Below are 20268 nucleotides of genomic sequence, written 5' to 3' on the forward strand. Positions count from 1 at the left end.
TGAACCTGGAACATTACTTTTCATTACATGCAAAAATTAACTCAAAATGGATCAAAGAGCTGAACAGGAGACTTGAAACTATAAAATTCCTAGAAGAAAACATACAGGGAATCTTGATGACGTGGGATTTGGCAATGATTTCTTGTATATATGACACCAAAAGCAGAGGCCACAAAAGCAAAAATAAACAAGAGGGATTATAGCAAATTTAAAACTTCTGTGCAGCCAAGGAAACCACCAATAAGGTGAAAGGCAATTTACACATGGGGAGAAAATATTTGCAAACCATGCCTCTGATGAGGAGTTCACTTCCAGATGACATAAAGAACTCCTCAACTCAACATCCCAAACCAAAAAATTTGATTAAGATTGGCGAAAGACTTGAATACATATTTCTTCAAATAAGATATACAGATGGGCAATGAGGGTATGAAACGATGCTCAACATCACTAATCGTCAAGGAAATGCCCATCAAAAGCCCAACGAGGTATCACTTCACACCCATTATGGTGGCTACTATCAAAAAAAGGGAAAATAACCCAGGTCATTGAGGATGCAGAGAAATTGGAACTCTTGTGCACTATTGATGGGAGTGCAAAACGGTGCTGCTATGAAAGGCAGTATGGAGGCTCCTCACAAAATTAAAAACAGAACTATCCTATGATCCAGCAATCTCACTTGTGGGTACCTCCCCAAAAGAAGTGAAAGCAGGATCTCAAAGAGATGTTTGCACCCCCATGTTGTGGCAGCATTATTCACAACAGCTAAGGGGAAGAAACAACCTTAGTGTCCACCAACAGATGAATGGATGAAGATGATACGGTCCATTCACACAATGGAGGGTGAAAGGGAGAGTGTCAGTTGCTGTAACGTCCGACTCTTTGTGACCCCATGGACTGTAGTCTGCCAGGCTCCTCTGTCCGTGGACTTCTCCAGGCAATAATACTGGAGTGGGTAGCCATTCCCTTCTCCAGGGGATCTTTCTGACCCAGGGATCAAACCCAGGTCTCCTGCACTGCAGACAGATTCTTTACCATCTGAGCCACCAGGGAAGCCTGTGGAAGGTAATTCAACCTTGAAAGGGAAGGACAGGGCTTCCCTGGTGGCTCAGTGGTAAAGAATCCACCTGCCAATGCAGGAGACACAGGTTCGGTCCCTGATCTGGGAAGATCCCACATGCTGCAGAGCAATTAAGTTTGTGCGCCGCAGCTACTAAGCCTGAGCTGTAGAGTCCTCAAACCACAACAGGAGAAGCTCCGCAAAGAGAAGCCTGCACATGGCAACAAAGAGCAGTCCCCGCTCACCGCAAGGAGAGGAAAGCCCGTGCCGCAATGAAGACCCAGCGTTCAGTAAAACAAACCAGCCACAAAAACACGAGTATTGCACGATGCCACTTTTACTCAAAGCACTCAAAGTAGACAAATGCTTAGGAGCAAAGGGTAGGGTGGTGGGTGCCAGGGGCAGAGGGGAGGGGAAGGGAGAACTGTCCGATGAGTTCAGAGTTTCAGTTAGGCAGGATGAAAAGTTTGAGAGATTTGCTGCAGCGTGTATCCAGTTAACACCGCCGCAGTATGCCCGGAAAGATGGGCAGGAGGGGAGATTTGATGTATCTTTTTTAACAATAATATTAACAGAGCTAAAGGCTCTTCAGAGGATCAGAGTGTGTGGGAAAGGACAGGTGCACCTGGGTCAGGGCAGAGAGGAGACCTGAGGGGATAGGTAGGCACGGGAGACGCGTGCTGGGCTCACTTCCGAGGTCAGTGTGGACACTGGTGGTGCCCCACCCCATGTTGTCCTTGGGCTTGGCGAGTTCCCTTCAGGGAGCTGGGGTCACACAGGGGTTGAGTTTACACAGGGAGGACACAGGCAGGCAGGAGGAAGCCACAAGGGATGGAGGGAGGGAGAGAGCAAGGTTGGCAACTGGGACGCAGGCTCTGGTAAGAGAGAGTCTGGGTACCACACTGGATGCAGACGCCCAGAGCATCAGCCATGTGCTAGGCTCGGAGCACAGGTGGGCCGCACCTGCAGGTAGAGAGGAGGTGGCTCGAGGGATGAGTAGGCGTGGTGAGGGACCAGGGCTTGTCTCCATGGCAGTAAGAACTGAAATGCTGGGTGTAAATCGTCTCCAGAGGCTTCTCTTCCCAAGAACATGTAATTAAGAACGTCGTCTCTGGTTTCTTAACTGGTGGCAGTGCGAGGCAAGAGCTCCTGTAAATGCCTCCTGTCACATGTGTTGAGAGTTTGCACGGGGTCTTCCATGGCCGTGGTGCTAAGCGGAGCTCGGGGGCTCAGTATGGGGAGGGTGATCCCATGTGGGCCTGGCCTCAGATCGCCGGCGACCAGAACTCAGAGCAGCACAAGTCTTGGGGGCTCTGGGTACTTCAGGACCCCACAACAGCGCCAGCTTTTTCACAGATTGAAAGCTAGAAATGGATTTATCACTTGGTCAACAATGCTTTCCAGTTCAGAAAGTGGGTTGCTTTCAGTTAAAAGAGAAACATTCCTTAATTGGTACTTGCATCACGTAATTATCATTAAAATAATTAAGCTGCACCCCCGGCTCTCTCTTAACCAGGCGTGGAAAGCCACCTACTGGTGCTCCAGACGGAGAAGCTCTTTAAAGACTGAGATGGTCCTTTCACTCACGGGAACTTTCCATTTTGAGTTCTTTGGAGCTGGTAAACTCATTTGATTGGTCAACTCACTTGTGAATCGTCCACAGGAAGTAAAATGGGGGGAGGGGAGCCAAGGTTTTATTTATAGAAACCTCATCTTTGCTATCCATCAGAAAAATAAACACAACCCACCTCACACTAAAAATATGCTTCTGAAGATCAACAACGAAGCCATGTTTGGCTGACTCCATAGAGAAGCAGAGATTTCAAACCATAGCAATTTCTCACAGACTTTCCTAGAATAACCCTGGACAGGGTGCCAACAAGCATGTTTTTCTCATTGACATTTTAAGCAATGTCACCTCCTCCTTGATTCTGAAACTGGCAAAGAGAAGTCTCCTGCTCTGGGAGATTGGTACAAGGTGTGACATTTGTCAAGTTACTTAACCTCTCTGAACTGCAGTTTCAGTGTAGAAATGATCTCTACCTTTCAGGGATGCTGTGAGGAGTAAACTAGATAACAAACCCAGAATAGGGTTCTGAAGACAAAAGAAATGCTCAGTAACCAGTGGCGACGATCATAAGGCACTCACGGTGAGAATTTTTCTCCCACCAATTCTGATTCCACAAGTCAAGGGCCATTCACAGACTTGCTGGTGAAAGTCGGCCTCCCTTGGGACCATAGGGTAAGCCTCTCCCAGGAGCACTGAAACATTATTTCCTAGGTTTAAAAGAAATCAGGGAAGTCACCAAAAGGATAGTTCTGTCTTTCCATGATATATTTTAAGAAAAGAACGAGGAAGGAGAAGCCTGTTACAAGCCTTAAGTCCCAGAGGATGCTACATGACATCTCGACAGGCGTTACGCCTGTTGCAGGCACCGGAGAGGTGGCCGGAGCTCAGCAAAGCGCACGGTCCCACTGCGTGGGTGTGAACCTGCGCTCACCACTCCCTAACCACGTGACCGCCACTGTCTCCTCCTCTGTAAATCGGGAGGTGGCAGCACCTGCTTGGGAAGGGGCACACAGCAACTGGTATTTAATCAACGCACCATTCATCTCAGCGTTGTGTTTATTAATAAGAGGGATAGCATTTTATAATCTGCTCCTTTTTCTTTCTTGTCACTTAACTGTGTTCCAGACCACGTCCGTTCTACTTACCCCTGTAAACCCCACACCCAGCACAAAGAAGACACTCAAAAAATTTCTGGCTGAAGAGGCAGGAACGTACCCTGTCCTCAAGGAGATGAAGCCGAGCGAGATGGAGACCTGATGATAACACTGTGTGATAAGGAGACCCCAGGAGGACCTGCGTGGCTGTGGGGTGGGGTTGGGGCATGAGCACAACCCCTGATGAGCTCCTGGGGATGGGGAAGGTGGCAGGGGAGGCGGGGAGGGCTGTTCCTTGTGGGGTGTCCACAGATTGTACCTCACCCCTGAGTGATGAGCACTTGGGCCGTTTCCAAACATGCGTCACTGTTCTGTACAAAACAGTCACTGCCCAGCTCCTACTCAATCAATTATGTAGAATATGTTTTTAGAATTGGAGTGTAAACATCTGTTTTATTCACTCCATCCTCTGTTCATCCACCCAGCCATCTGTCCATCCACCCATCCACTCATCTACTCACTACTCCATCCATTCATCCATCCACCCATCTATCCATCTACCTGTTGATCCAGCCAGCCAGCCATCTGTCCATCACTCCATCCATCTATCCAACCACCCATCCATCCATCAACCCATTCACTCATTAATCCGTCCATCTGTTCATTTATCCATCCATCCATCTAGACAAACGTCCCTTCTCCCTCCCCCCATCCCTCCCTTTCGTCCTTTGTTCCTCAGTAGAACTTTACACTTTTGTGCCTATTGGTATTTTATCCTCTTGAGTTTATTTACAGGGTATTTCTATTCCTCCCACCATCCTGCTCTTTTGGATTGCATCCTTTCTCCACTGCAATTTCCAGCAGTTACACTGATTCTTTTGGCCACACAGTAACTCTGGAGAGTTGTTAGCATCTAACTCCCTGACAGAGCTGTCCTCCTAATTATCATCACGTTTTCAGCTAATACTTTTGGGTTTTTCGGGTAGGCCGTCATATTGTCTTCAATCAGCGGCTGTTTCATTTCCCTCTTTCAACAACCACAATTATTACTGAATTTTCTTGTCTGATAGCACATTCTAGAACTTTCAGAGCATTGATAATTAACAGAGGTGATCACAGCATCATTGACTTGTCCCTGACTTTAATGAAACCACTTGTAACACGTCACTATTCAGTGTGATTTTGGCTCTTAGCTTGAAATAGATGTCCCTTACCCTGTTTCAAAGTTCTACTTTTTGGTTTTTTAAGAGTTTTTAGTGGGAAGATGGGCTTCCCTCATAGCTCAGTTGGTAAAGAATCTGGTAAAGTGGGAAGATGTTGAGTTCTATGAGTTCAATGAAGTGGGCAACAGAGGATGAGATGGTTGGATGGCATTACTGACTCAATGGACATGAGTTTGAGCAAATTCTGGGAGATAATGAAGGACAGGGAAGCCTGGGACGCTGCAGTTCATGGGGTTGCAAAGAGTAAGACACGACTTAGCAAGAGAACAATAATAACAACAGCGGGAAGATGTTGAGTTCTATCCAATGTCTTCCTCAGCATCAAGTCAAGAAGACCACATGTGTAGTGGGTTGTAGGAGGCCATGATTCTCCTGCCCCAGCCTGTAGCTGCCCCCTTTGCCACATTACTTTGCAATATTTCCCATCAAGAGGCACAGTGTATTTCTGCAGCTTCTGGGCTGGCCTCGGGACTTGGTTTGGCCAATAGAAACAGGCAAAGTGACAAGCCTCACAGGGCCTTGAGAGCATTGCGCTCTGTCCTGGACCTGGCCACTGCCCTGTGAATAAGCCCAGGCCAGCCTGCTAGAGGATGAGACTCCCATCACCATCCCAGCCAACAGCCAGCTTGTCACCATGAACCGCGGCTAGCCCTGAGCAGCCAAGCTCAGCTGACCCACCAGCTGACTGGATGCAGGACTGTCCCCACTGGAGATCGGCCACACATCTGGCCCCAGTCAGCCCCCCAACCCACAGCCTGATGAGAGATAACGGGTGGCTGTTTGCAGCCACCGTTCTGGGAGGTTCGCCGTGCAACAGTGGATAACCACACAGGGGCCGCTCTCTTTTGGCCTGTTGAACATGAACTGATGGCTACTGTTGTGCCCTGGAAATCAGAGAATGAGCTTGTAACATGTGATTGGGCCCAATTTTTCGACATGCTGCCAAGTTGCCAAAAACTCAGCAAATGTGACCAGGCACTCTTTATCAGAATTGGCTGAGACTTTGTAAAATTGAGGGCTCATTTTTGTCTTAATGCTTCAAAAAATGATGCTACTGGAATTTCTCTGATGCTCCCATGGCTAAGACTGCATGCTCCCAATGCAGAGGGCCTGGGTTTGATCCCTGCTTAGGGAAGTAGATCCCACATGATGTGACTAAAAAATCGAGCACAATGCAGCTAAGACCCAGCATGGCCAAATAAATTAATATTTGAAAACTGGTGCTGGAGTCGACTTGTGGGAGAGGACGGGTGTGGTCCCTGGGTTGCTCAGGATGCTGGGTTCCAGGCATGCGATGCTTAGAGGAGAATGAGTGTGATCTCCAGAGTGAGGACACGGTGGCTGACACCCAGAGGTCTTAGGCCCCGTAGACACGGCCAGCCGAGGCCACCTTCTGACTGGGGAGGGGGGAGGGGGGCTAGCGACAGTTGGTACCATCCCGCAGTTGGTCATAAAGTCTAAGCCTAAAGAAGCTCCCAGAATACCACTGTCCCTGGGGTTTTGCTGTGGTGGTTTTAAATTATGTCCTCAAATTTGGGGGTATTCCTCTGCTCAGAAGGGAGCCCAATCTCCCTCCCCTTAAGTATGGACCGAGCTCAGTGGCTTGCTTCGAATGAATAGAATAAGGTAGAAATGACAGCATGTAACTGCTGAGAGAAGGCCGTCAGAGGCATTTCCGACCCTTCCTCACTCTCTCTTGGACCTCCTGCCCCCGGTGAAGCCAGCCGCCATGCTGTGAGGACGCTCACGCAGCCTGAGGAGAGGTCCGTGTGGCGAGGAGCTGAGGCTCCGCCAACAGCCCTGTGGGTGCGCCATCTTGGAGGCTGATCTTGCAGCCCCAGGACAACCTTCAGACACCTGCAGCCCTGGATGACATCTTGACGGTAACCTCATGAGGGACTCCCACGCCAGAATCGCTCGGTTAAGCCATTTCTGAACTTCTGACCCCACCAAAAGAACCTGAGATAATAAGTGTGCGTTATTTCAAGCCACTAGGTTCTGAGGTTGTTTGTGACACAGCAATACTTCTTATGGTGGCTCTGAGTGGTGAGTTCATCCATGTTGACTTGTTCTCTCTCATGGACTCAAGAATGTGGCACAGTTTCCTCCGCTCTCAGATCCCACTAGCATAGACCTCTTAGTTTACTGGATACCCTACTTAAAACGTGTGCCAACTCTTTGCTTGATAAGGAGTGAGCTTGGGTTTCTGAGACTGATGTTGTACCTGAGAAGCAGGTCTCTGACCAAGGCTCTTCTACGGACTTCTGCAGGAGAAGCCCCCAGAAGCTACCTGAAATCTGTCCTAACCGCCCTGCCGTTGGTCACTCACCCTTGTGTGGGGATTGGCGGCAAGCTGAACACAGGATGCCCCGTGTAGACAGAAGCCATGTCATGGATAATTCCACGGTGGGATTACGTGGTCAGCGAGAATGCTGAGGTGGCTTGAAGCAGGGGTGGGTTCTGGCACGGCCCTCTCCCGATGTCTTTTATTTTTTTTTTTCTTCTTTTCTCCCGATGTCTTAAAACCATCTCATGGGAGCGTCACACACGTGCCAGAGATAGGCACACACGATACCTTTTTGGTAATGAAGCTCCCCCATGTGGCCAGCACCCAGGAGCCCCACTTCCTGACCCCCAAGGGGAAACCACTACCCTGATTCTTGTCTGCTCAGATGCATCTCGCTGTTGCGTGTTCTATATAACTGGGGTCAGACGCTGTTCTGCTTGTTCTACAAAGAGGATCCCACAGCGTGTGTCCTTTTTGTGTCTGGCATCCTGTGTTCATGGCGACCTTGGTGATTCCTCTTCGATGTTGGGAGCAGCTGTGAGCGGTTCACCCCAGGGCTGCAGAGGGCTCTGGGGTGGGAAGGGACCACGTGTGTGGTCTGGGTTGGTGGGGCAGGCCCAGGTTGTGATCTGGCCCAGGGCTGGTGGGCATCCGGGGGCTTCCATCTGGGTGCCATCGTGCACACTGCTGCAAGGAATCTGCATGTGTGTCTCTAGACGACCAAGGCCAGGCATCTCAAGGGGAGAGCAGCAAGTCTGCTTGGTTCAGTGACTCCCAACCCTCGAGTTTCCGGCATCAGCTCCCACCCCCGCGGGCAGCCTGTGAGAGTGCCGTGGCCTCGTGCTCTGGTCTAAGCTTGGCACCATCTGAGTTTTGCATTTGAGCCCCTCCGGTGGGTGTAGGATGGTATCGAATTGTGGTTTCACTTTGCACGTCCTGATGACTAATGAACTTGCGGGCTTTTTCATGTGCTTACTGGGCCCTTTCTTTGAAGACACTTGTCAATTACCCAACGTGATTTTGGGTTCTTGGGAAGCAAACCTCTCTCCTGAGAACACTTTGGTAAGCTTTCCCCCAGGAGCGGTGCTCGTTTCATTTTCTTTCTCCAAGTCCAGCCCAAACACACAAACGCGACTTCGAGCGGCTTGGGCCGATCCACTTTCTCCCCGGGGGCTCACTGTGCGTAGCTCTGACCCCACTGAATATCCCCGTCCAGCCGGTAATCTGGCTGGGCTACAGTTACAAAGGTTCAGTCACGGAGAGCCCTCCGGGAGTTCCCTGTTAAGTGCCTTCCCGAGACTTCGCTTTGGCAGAGGTGCGCGTCTGGTTACACCCGGCCCCCGGGCCTTTTCAGAGCCCAACAATGGGGGCTACGCTATATGCAGGACACTTGGGGCTCCCCTGCCCTCTGTCCTTGAGGAAACCCTTTGCACTGTTATCAGACACCGCCCCCGCCTGGTGTCTCCAAGTGGATGTGGGAGTGCCTTTGCTCAGATTCTTTCTCAAAAGGATGGGGACTCGGGTCCACTTGATCCTCAGGGAGCCACACGGGTCCCGGACAACCGGCAGCAGAGAAGAACTGGGAACGCACGCATTCGGCAAAGGTTTACTGAGCACCTACTGTGTGCTGGCACTGCGGTGTGCTGAGGATTCAGGACACACAAGAGAGGCTCTCCTGGACCACCCGGCGTTTACATCCGTGGAGGAGGAGGGGCAGATAGGCGCTGCTCAGTTGCTCAGTCGTGTCTAACTCTTTGTGACCCCATGGACTGCAGCATGCCAGGCTTCCCTGCCCTTCACCATCTCCCGGAGTTTGGGCAGATAGTAAGTCAGTCCAATAAATCAGATCCAGTTACAGTTCTCAGACCCTGCTTGAGGGGGTAGAAAACAGGAAGTATTCTAGCCAACCAGCTGGTATTTTCTTGCTCCCCATCTTAGGATTTACTGGTGGCTCAGACAGTAAAGAACTTGTCTGCAATGCAGAAGACCTGGGTTCCATCCCTGGGTCGGAAAGATAGATCCCCTGGAGAAGGGCATGGCAACTCACTCCAGTATTCTTGCCTGGAGAATCCTATGGACAGAGGAGCCTGGCGGGCTATATAGTCCATGGGGTTGCAAAGAGTTGGACACGACTGAGCGACTAAACAACACTGGTAGTTTCTTAAATAGTTAAACACACTTTTATCTTATGACCCCTGTATTTCAGTTGGAGGCATTTATTGGAGAAATGAAAACATGACCACCATAAAAAGCACTGTTCCTTGAAGCTCCATTCGTAGAGGCTTCAAACTGGAAACAACCAATCTTTCTAGGAGGATGGATACGTAGCTTTTGGTCCATCCACACGATAGGCTGGACCCAGCAGCGGAACTGCTACTGCCCTGCACAAAACATCATGCTGAGCGCCAGAAGCTGGATGTGGGGGAGTTCTCACCCTGTGCTTTCATTTATAAGAAGTTTAGAACAGGCAGAATTCATCCAAGGTGGGGGTGGGATGGGAGGTTGATGGGGGACAAGTGTGAGGTCATTGTCTGGGAGCCATAGGAATATTTCATGTTTTTTTTTTTTTTTTTAATTTCACTACATTGAGTCTTAGTCCTCGTGGCAGGCAGGCTTAGTCGTCCTGCGGCAAGTGGAAGCGCAGTTCCCCCCAGAAATTGAACCTGCGTCGCCTGCATTGGAAGGCAAACTCTTAACCACTGGACCACCCAGGGAAGCCCCTGAATATTTCATATCTTAAAGGGTATGGGTTACACAGGTGTAGGAAGCTCTGTTAAGACCAATGGCACTTGAGATCTGGGCATCTTACTCTATGTAGTTGTTGTTGACGTTTAGTTGCTAAGTCGTGTCTGACTCTGTGTGACCCCATGGGCTGTAGCCCACTAGGGCCCTCTGTCCATGGGATTCTCCAGGCAAGAATACTGGAGTGGGCTGCCATTTCCTCCTCCAGGGGATCTTCCCGACCCAGGGATCCAACCTGTGTCTCTTGCAGCTCCTGCATTGCAGGCAGATTCTCTACCGCTGAGCTGCCAGGGAACAGTTATAATCTTTTATTTGAGGGATGGAAGGACAGAGGAGAGTGTTTTTTCCAAAAGGCAGGATTAAGGGTAGAATGTGAAGCAGTCCAGGTGAGGCTCTGGGGGCCATCCCCACTCTCCTGGTGGGTTCGGCAAACTCATCAAGATTCAACTGCGACGGCTCTTCGCCTTCTCCACAGCCGACAGAACAGTGATAAGAGCAAACGTTCAAACACTGCAGGCCCTTACACCCACCACCCGCCTCCCAGGGAGCCCGAGTCCAAGGAGGGGAACCCGCTGTTCTTTGTTCAGGTCTCATGCCCTTGTGCATCACCCACCCCCCAGGACCCCAGCCCTAGAGGAGCCAAGCGCATTCTCCAGAGTCGCTGCTCCGTAGAGGCGGAACTTCACCTGGCACCAGCCAAAGACACGGTGTCCCTTCTAAAGCAGCCGGAGACACAGGTGATGCCAGGCCTTCCTTAAAGGCTGGTCCCCAGTGCAGCCTCCCGAAGGGACTTTCAAGGCTAATTACATGTTGACGCTAACCTCCTCCTTAGGTTTGGGAAGAGGGGAGAAAGCTCTGGACTTGGAGTAAGCTAACAACAGCTCTGGTCCCATCTCTGTCACCAAACTGCTGTGTGACTTCAGGAATATCACGCAGCTTCTCTGAGTCCCTATTTCCTGACTTTCTCATTCCAGGGTCTCTGGAGGGGATCCAGGGCATTCGTTAGCCTCTGTAAGGGCAGAAGAACACCTGTTCCAATGACTATTTATTAAAATCAAAGACATAATTACTTAAAGATTTCCCCTTCGAAATGGAAGTTGGAGAGCCTCTGTGTGTGAATGAGGAGGTCAGCTGAGGTCAAGACTCAATTTATGGCTCAGCTGGACACTTCTAACAACTCTTGGCACTTTGGCCGAGCGAGAGGTTTAAATTGTTTGTATTCTTAGTCACATATTGTTTAATTTATAACCACAACCAACTGTCAGTGGTGTAAGGCATGCTGACGTTAAAATATGAATTAAGAAAGAGTCCACATGTGATAAAATGTAGTAAGTTCAGTTTAAGATGGTTTCATAAGTTGACGGCTATGATCTAAAATCTATAGCCCAGGGGATTTCACTGGTGATCCAGTGGCTAAGATTCTGTGCTCCCAATGCAGGAGGCCTGGGTTTGATTCCCCAGTCAGGGAACTAGACCCACATGTGGCAACTAAAGATCCTACGTCCTGCAATGAAGAGTGAAGATCTCATGTGCCAAAACCAAGACCTGGTGCACCCAAATAAAGAAATATTTTAAAAAATAAATAAAATCTATAGCATCACTAACTCAACGGACATGAGTTTGAGTAAACTCCGAGAGATGGTGAAGGACAAGGAAGCCTGGGGTGCTGCAGTCTGTGGTGTCACAAAGAGCCAGACACAACTTAATGACTGAAGAGAAAGAAAGTGAAGTCGCTCAGTTGCAACCCTATGGACTGTAGCCTACCAGGCTCCTCCATCCATGGGATTTTCCAGGCAAGAATACTGGAGTGGGTTGCCATTTCCTTCTCCAGGGGATCTTCCCAACCCAGGGATTGAATCTGGGTCTCCCACATTGCAGGGAGACTCTTTACCATCTGAACCACCAGGGCAGTGACTGAAAAGCAATAATATAAAGAGATTGGGTATGTTATACAAAACACATTATGTGGAGCTATCTCTGTATCATCTGCCTAACTATACGCATCTATCTATCCATCAACTAGCTACCTATCAATTAAGGGGAAACCTTCCCAGGGCTTCCGTGGTGGCTCAGTGGTGAAGAATCCACCTGCCACTGCAGGAGATGCGGGTTCGCTCCCTGGTCCAGGAAGATCCCACATGCCTTGCAGCAGTTAAGCCCGTGCACCACGACTATTGAGCCTGTGCTCCAGAGCCTGGGAGCCACAACGACTGAAGCTCACATGCCCGAGAGCCCAAGCTCTGCAACAAGAGGAGCCGCCGCAAAGAGAAACCCGGGCCTCACAACTAGAGAAAAGCTCATGCAGCATGAAAGACCCAGCATGGCCAAAATTAAATTAATTAATAAAATTGTTAGAGGGAACTCTCCCCCTATGCTATACCCACAGTGGAATATTCTTTGCTTAAAATCACTCCTTTTTCACACAGCACACAAACGAAATACACCTGACTCCCAGGAGGTCATCTGAGACCCTGAACACCGTGCAAAGGGGTCCTGAGTTGGCCCGGGCACCTGCTCCCTCCCAGGCTCCTCCAAGTTCTGGTCTTAGGGGTTTAAGGACAAACAGGGGGTGTGTAAATCCAAACTGGCAAAAACCAGCTCAGGCTTGGCCTTCTGGAACTCTGCAGAATGCAGGGGGAGCCATGCTGATAGAACACCCCTAGCAGCGGGTACAGGGCGACTGGGTAAGTGGCTAGGTGAGAGGTGCTGAGATGCCGCTGGCCATCGGGGCCAAGGAAGGCCTTCAGAAGAGGGTGATGGAGCTTGGAGGGAGAAATGGCCAAGAGCCCAGAGAACAGGAAAGAGGGGATGAAGGACCAGAAGAAGGTCATGAGGCTGAACAGGGAGGGCAAGGGCTGGGGCTGAGACGCAAGCTTGGGGGCAGGTGAGTGTCACCTGTGGGCCAGGTGAGGGCTGGTGGGGTCCAGCGCAGTGGGGAGGAGGGGGCCAGCCTGGAGGCAACGGTGGAATTGAGAAGGGGGTGGCCCAGACACGGGGAGCCGGGGAGGTTGTGAGGGGTGCACGGGAAGGTGGGGGGGCCGAGCGGAAGCGTGACAGCACCATGCAGAGCCGTGTGACAGCACGCGTCCCTGCGGGTGGGCGCGATCCAAGCCCCCGGACTGAGGACAGGGCTGGGGACAGGAAGGCACGCTCTGCGGGCCCCACTCCAGCCCGGAGCCCGAGGTTCTCAGCAGCAGGGTTAGCAGTGGGAATCCGCGGACAGACCGGGGCTTTCACCCTCTCCTTCCCCGGAACCCCCAGTCCCCAGCCGTTCTCTGACCAGGAAACAATGCAATAAAAAAATGCCCAATTATGCCTTATTCTAATAGCTCACATCAGTAGCTCCATTTCCATCCCAAACAGTGCGTTCAGACTTCCCCAACGAAGTGCCATGTAAATGCATTAAAAAGTCATTATACGCCCGAGGCCTTACGTGGGCAGCAATCATTCCCGCCGAGTGTGAAAAGCAAAGGATTAAATCTTGGGTGTCAAGGGGAACGTTTGCCCTCCACGCCCAGAGGCAAACAGGGGGGTAGCCGGAGGGAGGAGCTTTCAGCTGCCCAGTGGACGTGGCACCTGGGGGGTTCCGCTGTGCGTGTGGCAACCCCAAGCCCAGCCAGGCTGCATTGAGGTGCAAGACCCCGAGGCAGGCGAGGGGACCCCTGGGCTGCAAATGAGCAGCCTGGATTACCAGGCAAGACATCTACTGTACACGCAGGCCTTCCGAAGGCTGAATGCATGAAACTAGTAATTTGTCTACCCAGGGGCCACGTGACCATGGTCAAATGGATTTCTGAAGGTCGGAAAGCTTTTGATACTTCATTACGCAGCGTGAAAACCCTGACACATGTGCCCGGCACTGGAGGCGGAGGGCCCTGCCGGCTGCTGGGGGCGCCCACGCCAGGCAAAGCCAGGCTCGGGAGAGGAGGAACTGACGAGAGACACCTGGCTCCCTGCGGGGGCTCCAGCAGCAGCAAGGCCCCCATCCCCCCACTCCAAGGACCGCCTCCCGGACAGAGGGCTGGGGAGGTGGCCGCTGAGTTGGGGAGGACCCCATGTCTGGAGCTGGGGACCCAGAATGGATCCTTGTCCAGCGGCCCCAGTGCTGACCCGAGAGTCAGGATCCCCCCATCTCCAGCCACCCTGACTGATCTCCAGGGCAGCCGTGGCTGTGTGAGCTTGGGCATGTTACTTGGTGTCTCTGTGCCTTGGTTTCCTCATCTGTCAAACGAGGTTCGTGATATTACTAATACGTTACCAACTCATCAAGTGAATATTAAAGGAAGTGATGCATATAAAGGGCTCAAAACAGTGCCTAAAACAGGATGAGTGGACAGGAACTGTCAGTTATCCTCCATTCCCTCTGCCAAGCCCTGTGCTGGGGCTATAGAATGGACCCATCTAGTGAGGCAGACAGGACCCAGGCAGTTAAGACCTGACCCGTCATGTGTCTGAGGGAAGGGACAGCTCAGGTGAGGCAGGTGGTGGGACAGTTGGGTGGATGGGTCCTCAGCACACAGGGCTTACTTAGCCGGAATCAGGACCCTTCCACAATGAACATCACAAAGCAAATCAACACAGGCCGTAAACTCCATGACAGCAGGCCCGTTGCGACCCTGTATCTCCAGCTCCCAGCACTGTAAATAGCCCCCAAATGGAGCGTCATCTGCCTCTAAGTTGAATTATGCATCAAACTGCAGATACCAGTCAGGTTCCTCCATTGGTAACAAGACAGCACAGAAGAGACACTCACTGCATGTCCAAGTGTGTCAGAGGACATGATCCAGAGAGGGAAAAGGCCAGCTATAGGAGGAGTGAAAATATCTGCATATCTTATCATTGGCAAGATATAATACCCAGAATATATAAAGAGCTCCTACAATTCAACAACAAGAAGACAAACAACCCCTAAAAACTGGGTAAAGAAATTGAACAGATAAACAAAGGCTATATGGTCTTCCCTGGTAGCTCAGATGGTAAAGAATCTGCCTGCAAAGCAGGAGACCTGGGTTCAGTCCCTAGGTCAGGAAGACCCCCTGGAGGAGGGAATGGCAACCCACTAAAGTAGTCTTGCCTGGAGAATCCCATGGACAGAGGAGCCTGGTGGGCTACCGTCCACGGGGTCACAAAGAGTCGGACACGACTGAGTGACTAAGCATGCATTGAGGATGGAAAGAAAGAGGAACCCTCTTACACTGCTGGAAGGAATGTAAAACGGTGCCACGGCTGTGGTTTTTCAAAAAGTTAAGGATATGATCCAGCTATTCTGCTTCAGAGTACATATTCAAAATAACTGAAAACTGGATTCAAATAAGGCTTCCCAGGTGGTGCTAGTGGTGAAGAACCCACCTGCCAATGCAGCAGACTTAATAAACATGGGTTTGATCCCTGGGCCTAGAAGATTCCTTGGAGGAGGGCATGGCAACCCACTCCAGTATTTTTGCCTGGAGGATCCCATGGATAGAGGAGCCTGGTGGGCTACAGTACATGGGGTCTCAAAGAGTCAGACACAACTGAAGCGACTTAGCATACACACACAGACTCAGACACTTGAATGCGAATTTTCATTGCAGCTTTAATCACAATAGCCAAAAGGGGGAAATAACTCAAGTGTCCATTGAATGAATGGATAAGAAATATGTGGTCTCACATTCAATGGCGTGTTATTCAGTCATAGAAGGGAATGAAATTCTGATACCTTGAACCTTGAAAGCATGTAAAATGAAATATGCCAGACACAAAAGAACAGATACTGTGTGATTTCGTTCTTCTGAAGTACCTGGAATAGTCAAATTGGTAGAGACAGAAAGTAGGGTGCCTGGCAGTGGGGGAGGAAAATGGAGAGTTATTGCCTGATGAGCACATAGGTTCTGTCTGGGGATGATAAGAAGAGTTTTAGAAATAGATAGTGGTGATGGAAACAACATTCAGAAGGGACTTAAATGCTACTGATTTCTATGCTTAAAAATGATGAAAACGTTATGTCTATTTAACGTCAACTAAAAAAAACAAAAAGGTGAACCCCTCACCTATCCTAACCCATACCTGTTTCTCCTGCTCAGTCCAAAAATCTTGCAGCAGCTCTTTAAATTTTCTCTTACTCCCAGACCCTCCATGGGATGCGTGGCCAATTCTGGTCAGCTATACTTTCAAAACACACCCGCAGACTGCCCTCCGCTTGTCACCAGTGTCTCATGCCTGGATTACTGCAAGAGCCTCCGGACCAGCTTCTGCCCTCCCCGCCTCAGCCTTCCCCTCTTTCCCCTTCAAAGCGGCCAGAGGGATCCTGCCCAAACCTAGATCCACTCCAGACCCTTCCAGAGGCTCCTGTCTTACCCAGCCCCATGGCCAGGGGCCCATGACAATCTGGACTGCCCCTCGCACTCCCTCTGGACTCCGTGAGCCCACCTGGCATGTTTCAGGCACGCCATGCGCGAGGCTTTGCACTGGCTGTTCCCTCTGCTCAGATTGCCTTTCCTCTGCCTCGTTGAGGTGTGCAGTCCCACGCTGCCTCCTGATGAGGGCTTCTCTGGCCACCCTTTCAAGTATATGTGCTGCCCAAGCGAGCACATGGCCACCCTTTTGAAAATCAGCCCCTATTCTGTTCGACTTTTCTTCATGGACTCATCACCAGCCAACATATGAGATATCAAATCTTCTACGTGGTCAAGAAAGCTTTACGAAGGCCAGGACTGCGTCTGCTTTGTCCCCTGCTGTGTCCCAAGCCCAGAGGGTGCAGTGCCAGACACCCCGCAGGCCTTGCATAGCTGTTTGCTGAACAGGCAACTGAAAGTTTCAGAGGGCCAGCCCTCCCATCCCCTCTGAGTGGGAAGCAGAGTGTGGTGACTAGGCACGGCCAGGCTGCCTGGGGTTCAGAGCTTGCATCTGCTGCTTCTCAGCTCTGTGACCTTCAAAAATTTCTCCATGCCTCGGTTTTCTCATCCACTAACAGGGAGACAACAGGGTCCACCTTATAGAGAGGGTGAGGCTCACTGTGATGACGCCCGGCCCACAGCGAACTGCTCAACCAACAGCCACCTCTAGTCACCAGCCCTCCCTCCCTCTCTCCACGCTCAGGATGCCATTAGTGGAGAGAGGCACATGGGCTGGTTTCCAAGAGGAGGGGACATCCCAGCAGGGTTTTGAGGGATGAGTAGGAGTGAGTTGGGCAGACATGTCCTGGGGGAGGGATGCCTGCATCCACCTCAGCCTAACTCCACCTGCCCTTGTGGGAGGTGCAGACCATGGGCTTATGAATAAATACCGTATTAATAAACAACGAGGGAGCTTATAGAGAAGGCAGAGAAGGAGGTAGCATCTGTAATGATTGTTGCAGGGAAGCAAGACAGAGCCGGTCCTGGGGTAAGTCTCAGGACGCTGGGCAGGACGTCACACCTGGGGCTGTGGACTGATGTGTGTAGTGATGAGGCGGGGAGGGGCAGTACTCAGGCACACAACAGAGCAGGAATAGAAAAAAGGCTGCAGACTCAAACCCTCCAGGCTGACAGCTAAGGCACAGAGAGGTTGGGTAGGTTGAGCAAGGTCACCGAGCCACACGCAGCAAAGCTGGGATTCAGAACCGGGTTCTCCACGGCTGCACCCCCCCGTGAGGACGTGTGTGGTCAGGGCCTCAGTGCCTGGCATGGAGACAAAGGAGGGGACTAAGGCCTCTCTCCATCCTCCACCTCTGCGGCTTTATTACTTCCTATGACCTGCACATGCCAATGTGGCCTCTGGGCCTTAACTTGACTGAGACAGCTAGAGAGGAAGGGTGATGCTATCAGAGTTCGCCCATGTTCTTGCATTGCTGGCTATGGCAGAACCGGGTGCCCGGTGGCAAACCCAGGAATGGAGGTTGGAGCACTGGTCCTAGGGTCTTAGATCTGTCACTGCTGAAACCCAGAGCAGGAGAAGAGGGGCAAGACCCCTGCCCATCACACAGAGCGGAGACGCAGGCCAAGGGAGCAGCAAGCCTGCTTTAGGGGTGGAGTCTGTCTGAATCAGACCCTCCTGAAAGCCCCCGGATCCTCACATCAGAGATGTGGCCCGCCCCCCAATTTAAAGGCTCTCAAAACCAAAGAGCAAGCCCCCCAGCTAGCACACTCCTGCGTGCAGGAATTACAGCTCCAGCGGCATCACTGGGTGATTCTGCCTGGTGTGGGGAAAGGGAGGACCAGAAATCTCACGGGAGCTGGACCCAGGCATCATCCTGGGCTCCAGTCTGGGTAGCCCCGTGAACTAACCATGTAGCCTCAGTTTCTCTGTCTCCACAATAGGGATGATTCTGCTCCCAGCTTACAGGGCTGGCTGAGGGTTAAATAAGTGAAGTGCTTAATTCAGTGCCCAGCAGGAGGCAAGAGCTGGCTTAGATGCTCACAGATGCTGAGTCTGGGACTCACGCATGCATCACGTCCACAGGGAGCTGGAGGTGGCCCCTTGTGCCAGCACAGCCAGGCCCTCCGTGCTGACTTTCTCAAGCCTCCCCATTTCCGGGTCTGGCCTCCCCGCTCTGGCGGGCAGTGCCTACTCTCTTCCTTCTGGAAAGACTTTGATGGGTATGGTGTCATTTCTAGAAAGAAGTCCAGTTGGGGCTGCTTAAGAAGCAGACACCAGGATAAGTTTCTCCATGGGCATCCCCCACCCCCAGAAGAGCTGAAGGTTGGGGGAAGGAGTCGGGGGGCGGGGGTGGGGAACCAAGGAACAAGGAGGAGGGCTTCCTCCTCAGAGGCTCCTGGTTGCAGGTGGCTTTTGACCATCGGGCACAACATACCAACCAGGGCGCTCCCGGATGGAACTCGGCTGTGTAATCGAAGCCAAGAGCCTGCTGTAGACCCTCGTCATTGTCCCTCTCTGAGGTTTACTTAATAACCTCTGAACTGGGAGGGGAAAAAATCATCCAGGAAACAAGGCTTGGGTCATTTATTTTAGAATTATTGGTACAAAAATAGCCAGGGTCATGATTTATGTGCGGGGAGGGGCCGAGGAAGTCAGGGACTCCCCCTCCCAACTGCCGTCCAAGTCTCACTTGTCTCCCCCTCCAAGTTTCACTGCAGTTTCCATTATGACTTCAAGTCATAGTAGTTACTTTATATCGCAAATAAATCTCCGGAACAGCACGGAAATATTATGTGTATTAATAGCGCCTGTAAAAACATCCGAAAACCTTCCATCCGCCTAGGGCTTGGACGCTTCTGTCCCGGGAATGGGAAACCGCACGGCCGGCCGATGCCGGCCCGGGGGCCGCGGCCGCCCCCAGCCCCGCCCAGCTCGCGGTCTGTCTGTCCGCTGTCAGTTTGCCTGTGAGTGCCCTCAGTGACCCGAGGCCGACAAAGTCCACCCACCCACCCAAAAGCTCGCGGGGGACGTCCCCGCCACCGGAGACAGGGGTCTCTGTCTCCTGCGCCCTGCCCGCCCCTCAGTCCCTGGGAAGCCGCTGTCCCCGAAAGACCCCGACGCCGCTGCCGCCACACCCGGGTCCCTCGCGCCCCCAAGCCGCCCCTGGATACTCACCAGCTGCGGGGGCTTCCTTGGGGGTCACTGCCTCGAGGCCGATGTCGCCCTCCAGCATGGCGCGGCTCACTGCCCGGCTCCGGCGCGCCCCGGACCGCGGGATCCAGGAGAGGAGGGGCGACCGAAGGTGCCCCCCAGAGGTCTGAAGCGGCTCTGAGCGCCGGGGTCCAAGGGTCCGAGCCCAACTCGGGAGGGGACGGCCCCCCTCCGCCTCCCCAGACGCAGGACACGAAGCCGCGCGCGCCGGAGCCAAACTTGGCCGCTCTCGCGCACTGCCGAGGCGCTCCTCCCCCTCGGCTTTCTGGGCAGGGGGTCCCGGCCCGCTCCCGGCCCCGCACCCTCCCGCAGGGCTACCTGCGGACACCGCCCTCGCCCAGCCCAGTGCGCAGCGCGACTGCCCCCGCGGCCACCGGACTCCGGGGGAGCGCGCGGGAAGCTGGAGAGAGACCGGTAGCCACGGCGGCGATCCGCCGCGGGTCCCACCCGCCCCGGCCCCCCGCTCTGCGGGGCGCGTCTCCACCCGCTGTCTGACCCGCTTATCAGTTGGGGTGAACTGTGGAGCCCTGAGCTGCTGTGCTCCGCGGGCCCCCAGCCAGGGCCCCAGGGAAGGGGGTGCTGACTGCGGTGGGGTGGGGGCGGAGAGGAGGCAACGACCCAGTCCGGAGAGACTCGCACAGCGTGGGGCGTCAGCGGAGATTGCATTGCCCCCTCCCCCAGACAGCGGGACCCCAAGTCATCATTCTCAACTTGTGGAGGGAGGGAGGTAGCAAGCCCAGGGATGC

The 20268-nt window shown here is 52.4% G+C and overlaps 1 protein-coding gene across 5 annotated transcripts in view; it reads right to left on the reverse strand.

The window, feature by feature from the left end:
* Positions 1–19857, reverse strand: part of ANO1 (anoctamin 1) — a 169287-nt gene extending 149430 nt beyond the window's left edge. For 2 of the 5 annotated variants that reach the window (XM_043451829.1, XM_043451828.1), the window contains exon 1: positions 19487–19857. In XM_043451829.1, coding sequence (XP_043307764.1) covers positions 19487–19544 — 58 coding nt within the window. In that variant the 5' untranslated portion in view covers positions 19545–19857. The remainder of the gene's footprint in view (positions 1–19486) is intronic. The other 3 variants (XM_043451830.1, XM_043451831.1, XM_043451833.1) reach the window with 3 other exon arrangements.
* Positions 19858–20268: the final 411 nt, after the last annotated feature.

The sequence above is a fragment of the Cervus canadensis genome, chromosome 29 (genome assembly GCF_019320065.1).
Source record: "Cervus canadensis isolate Bull #8, Minnesota chromosome 29, ASM1932006v1, whole genome shotgun sequence".
NCBI classification, from domain to species: Eukaryota; Metazoa; Chordata; class Mammalia; order Artiodactyla; family Cervidae; genus Cervus; species Cervus canadensis.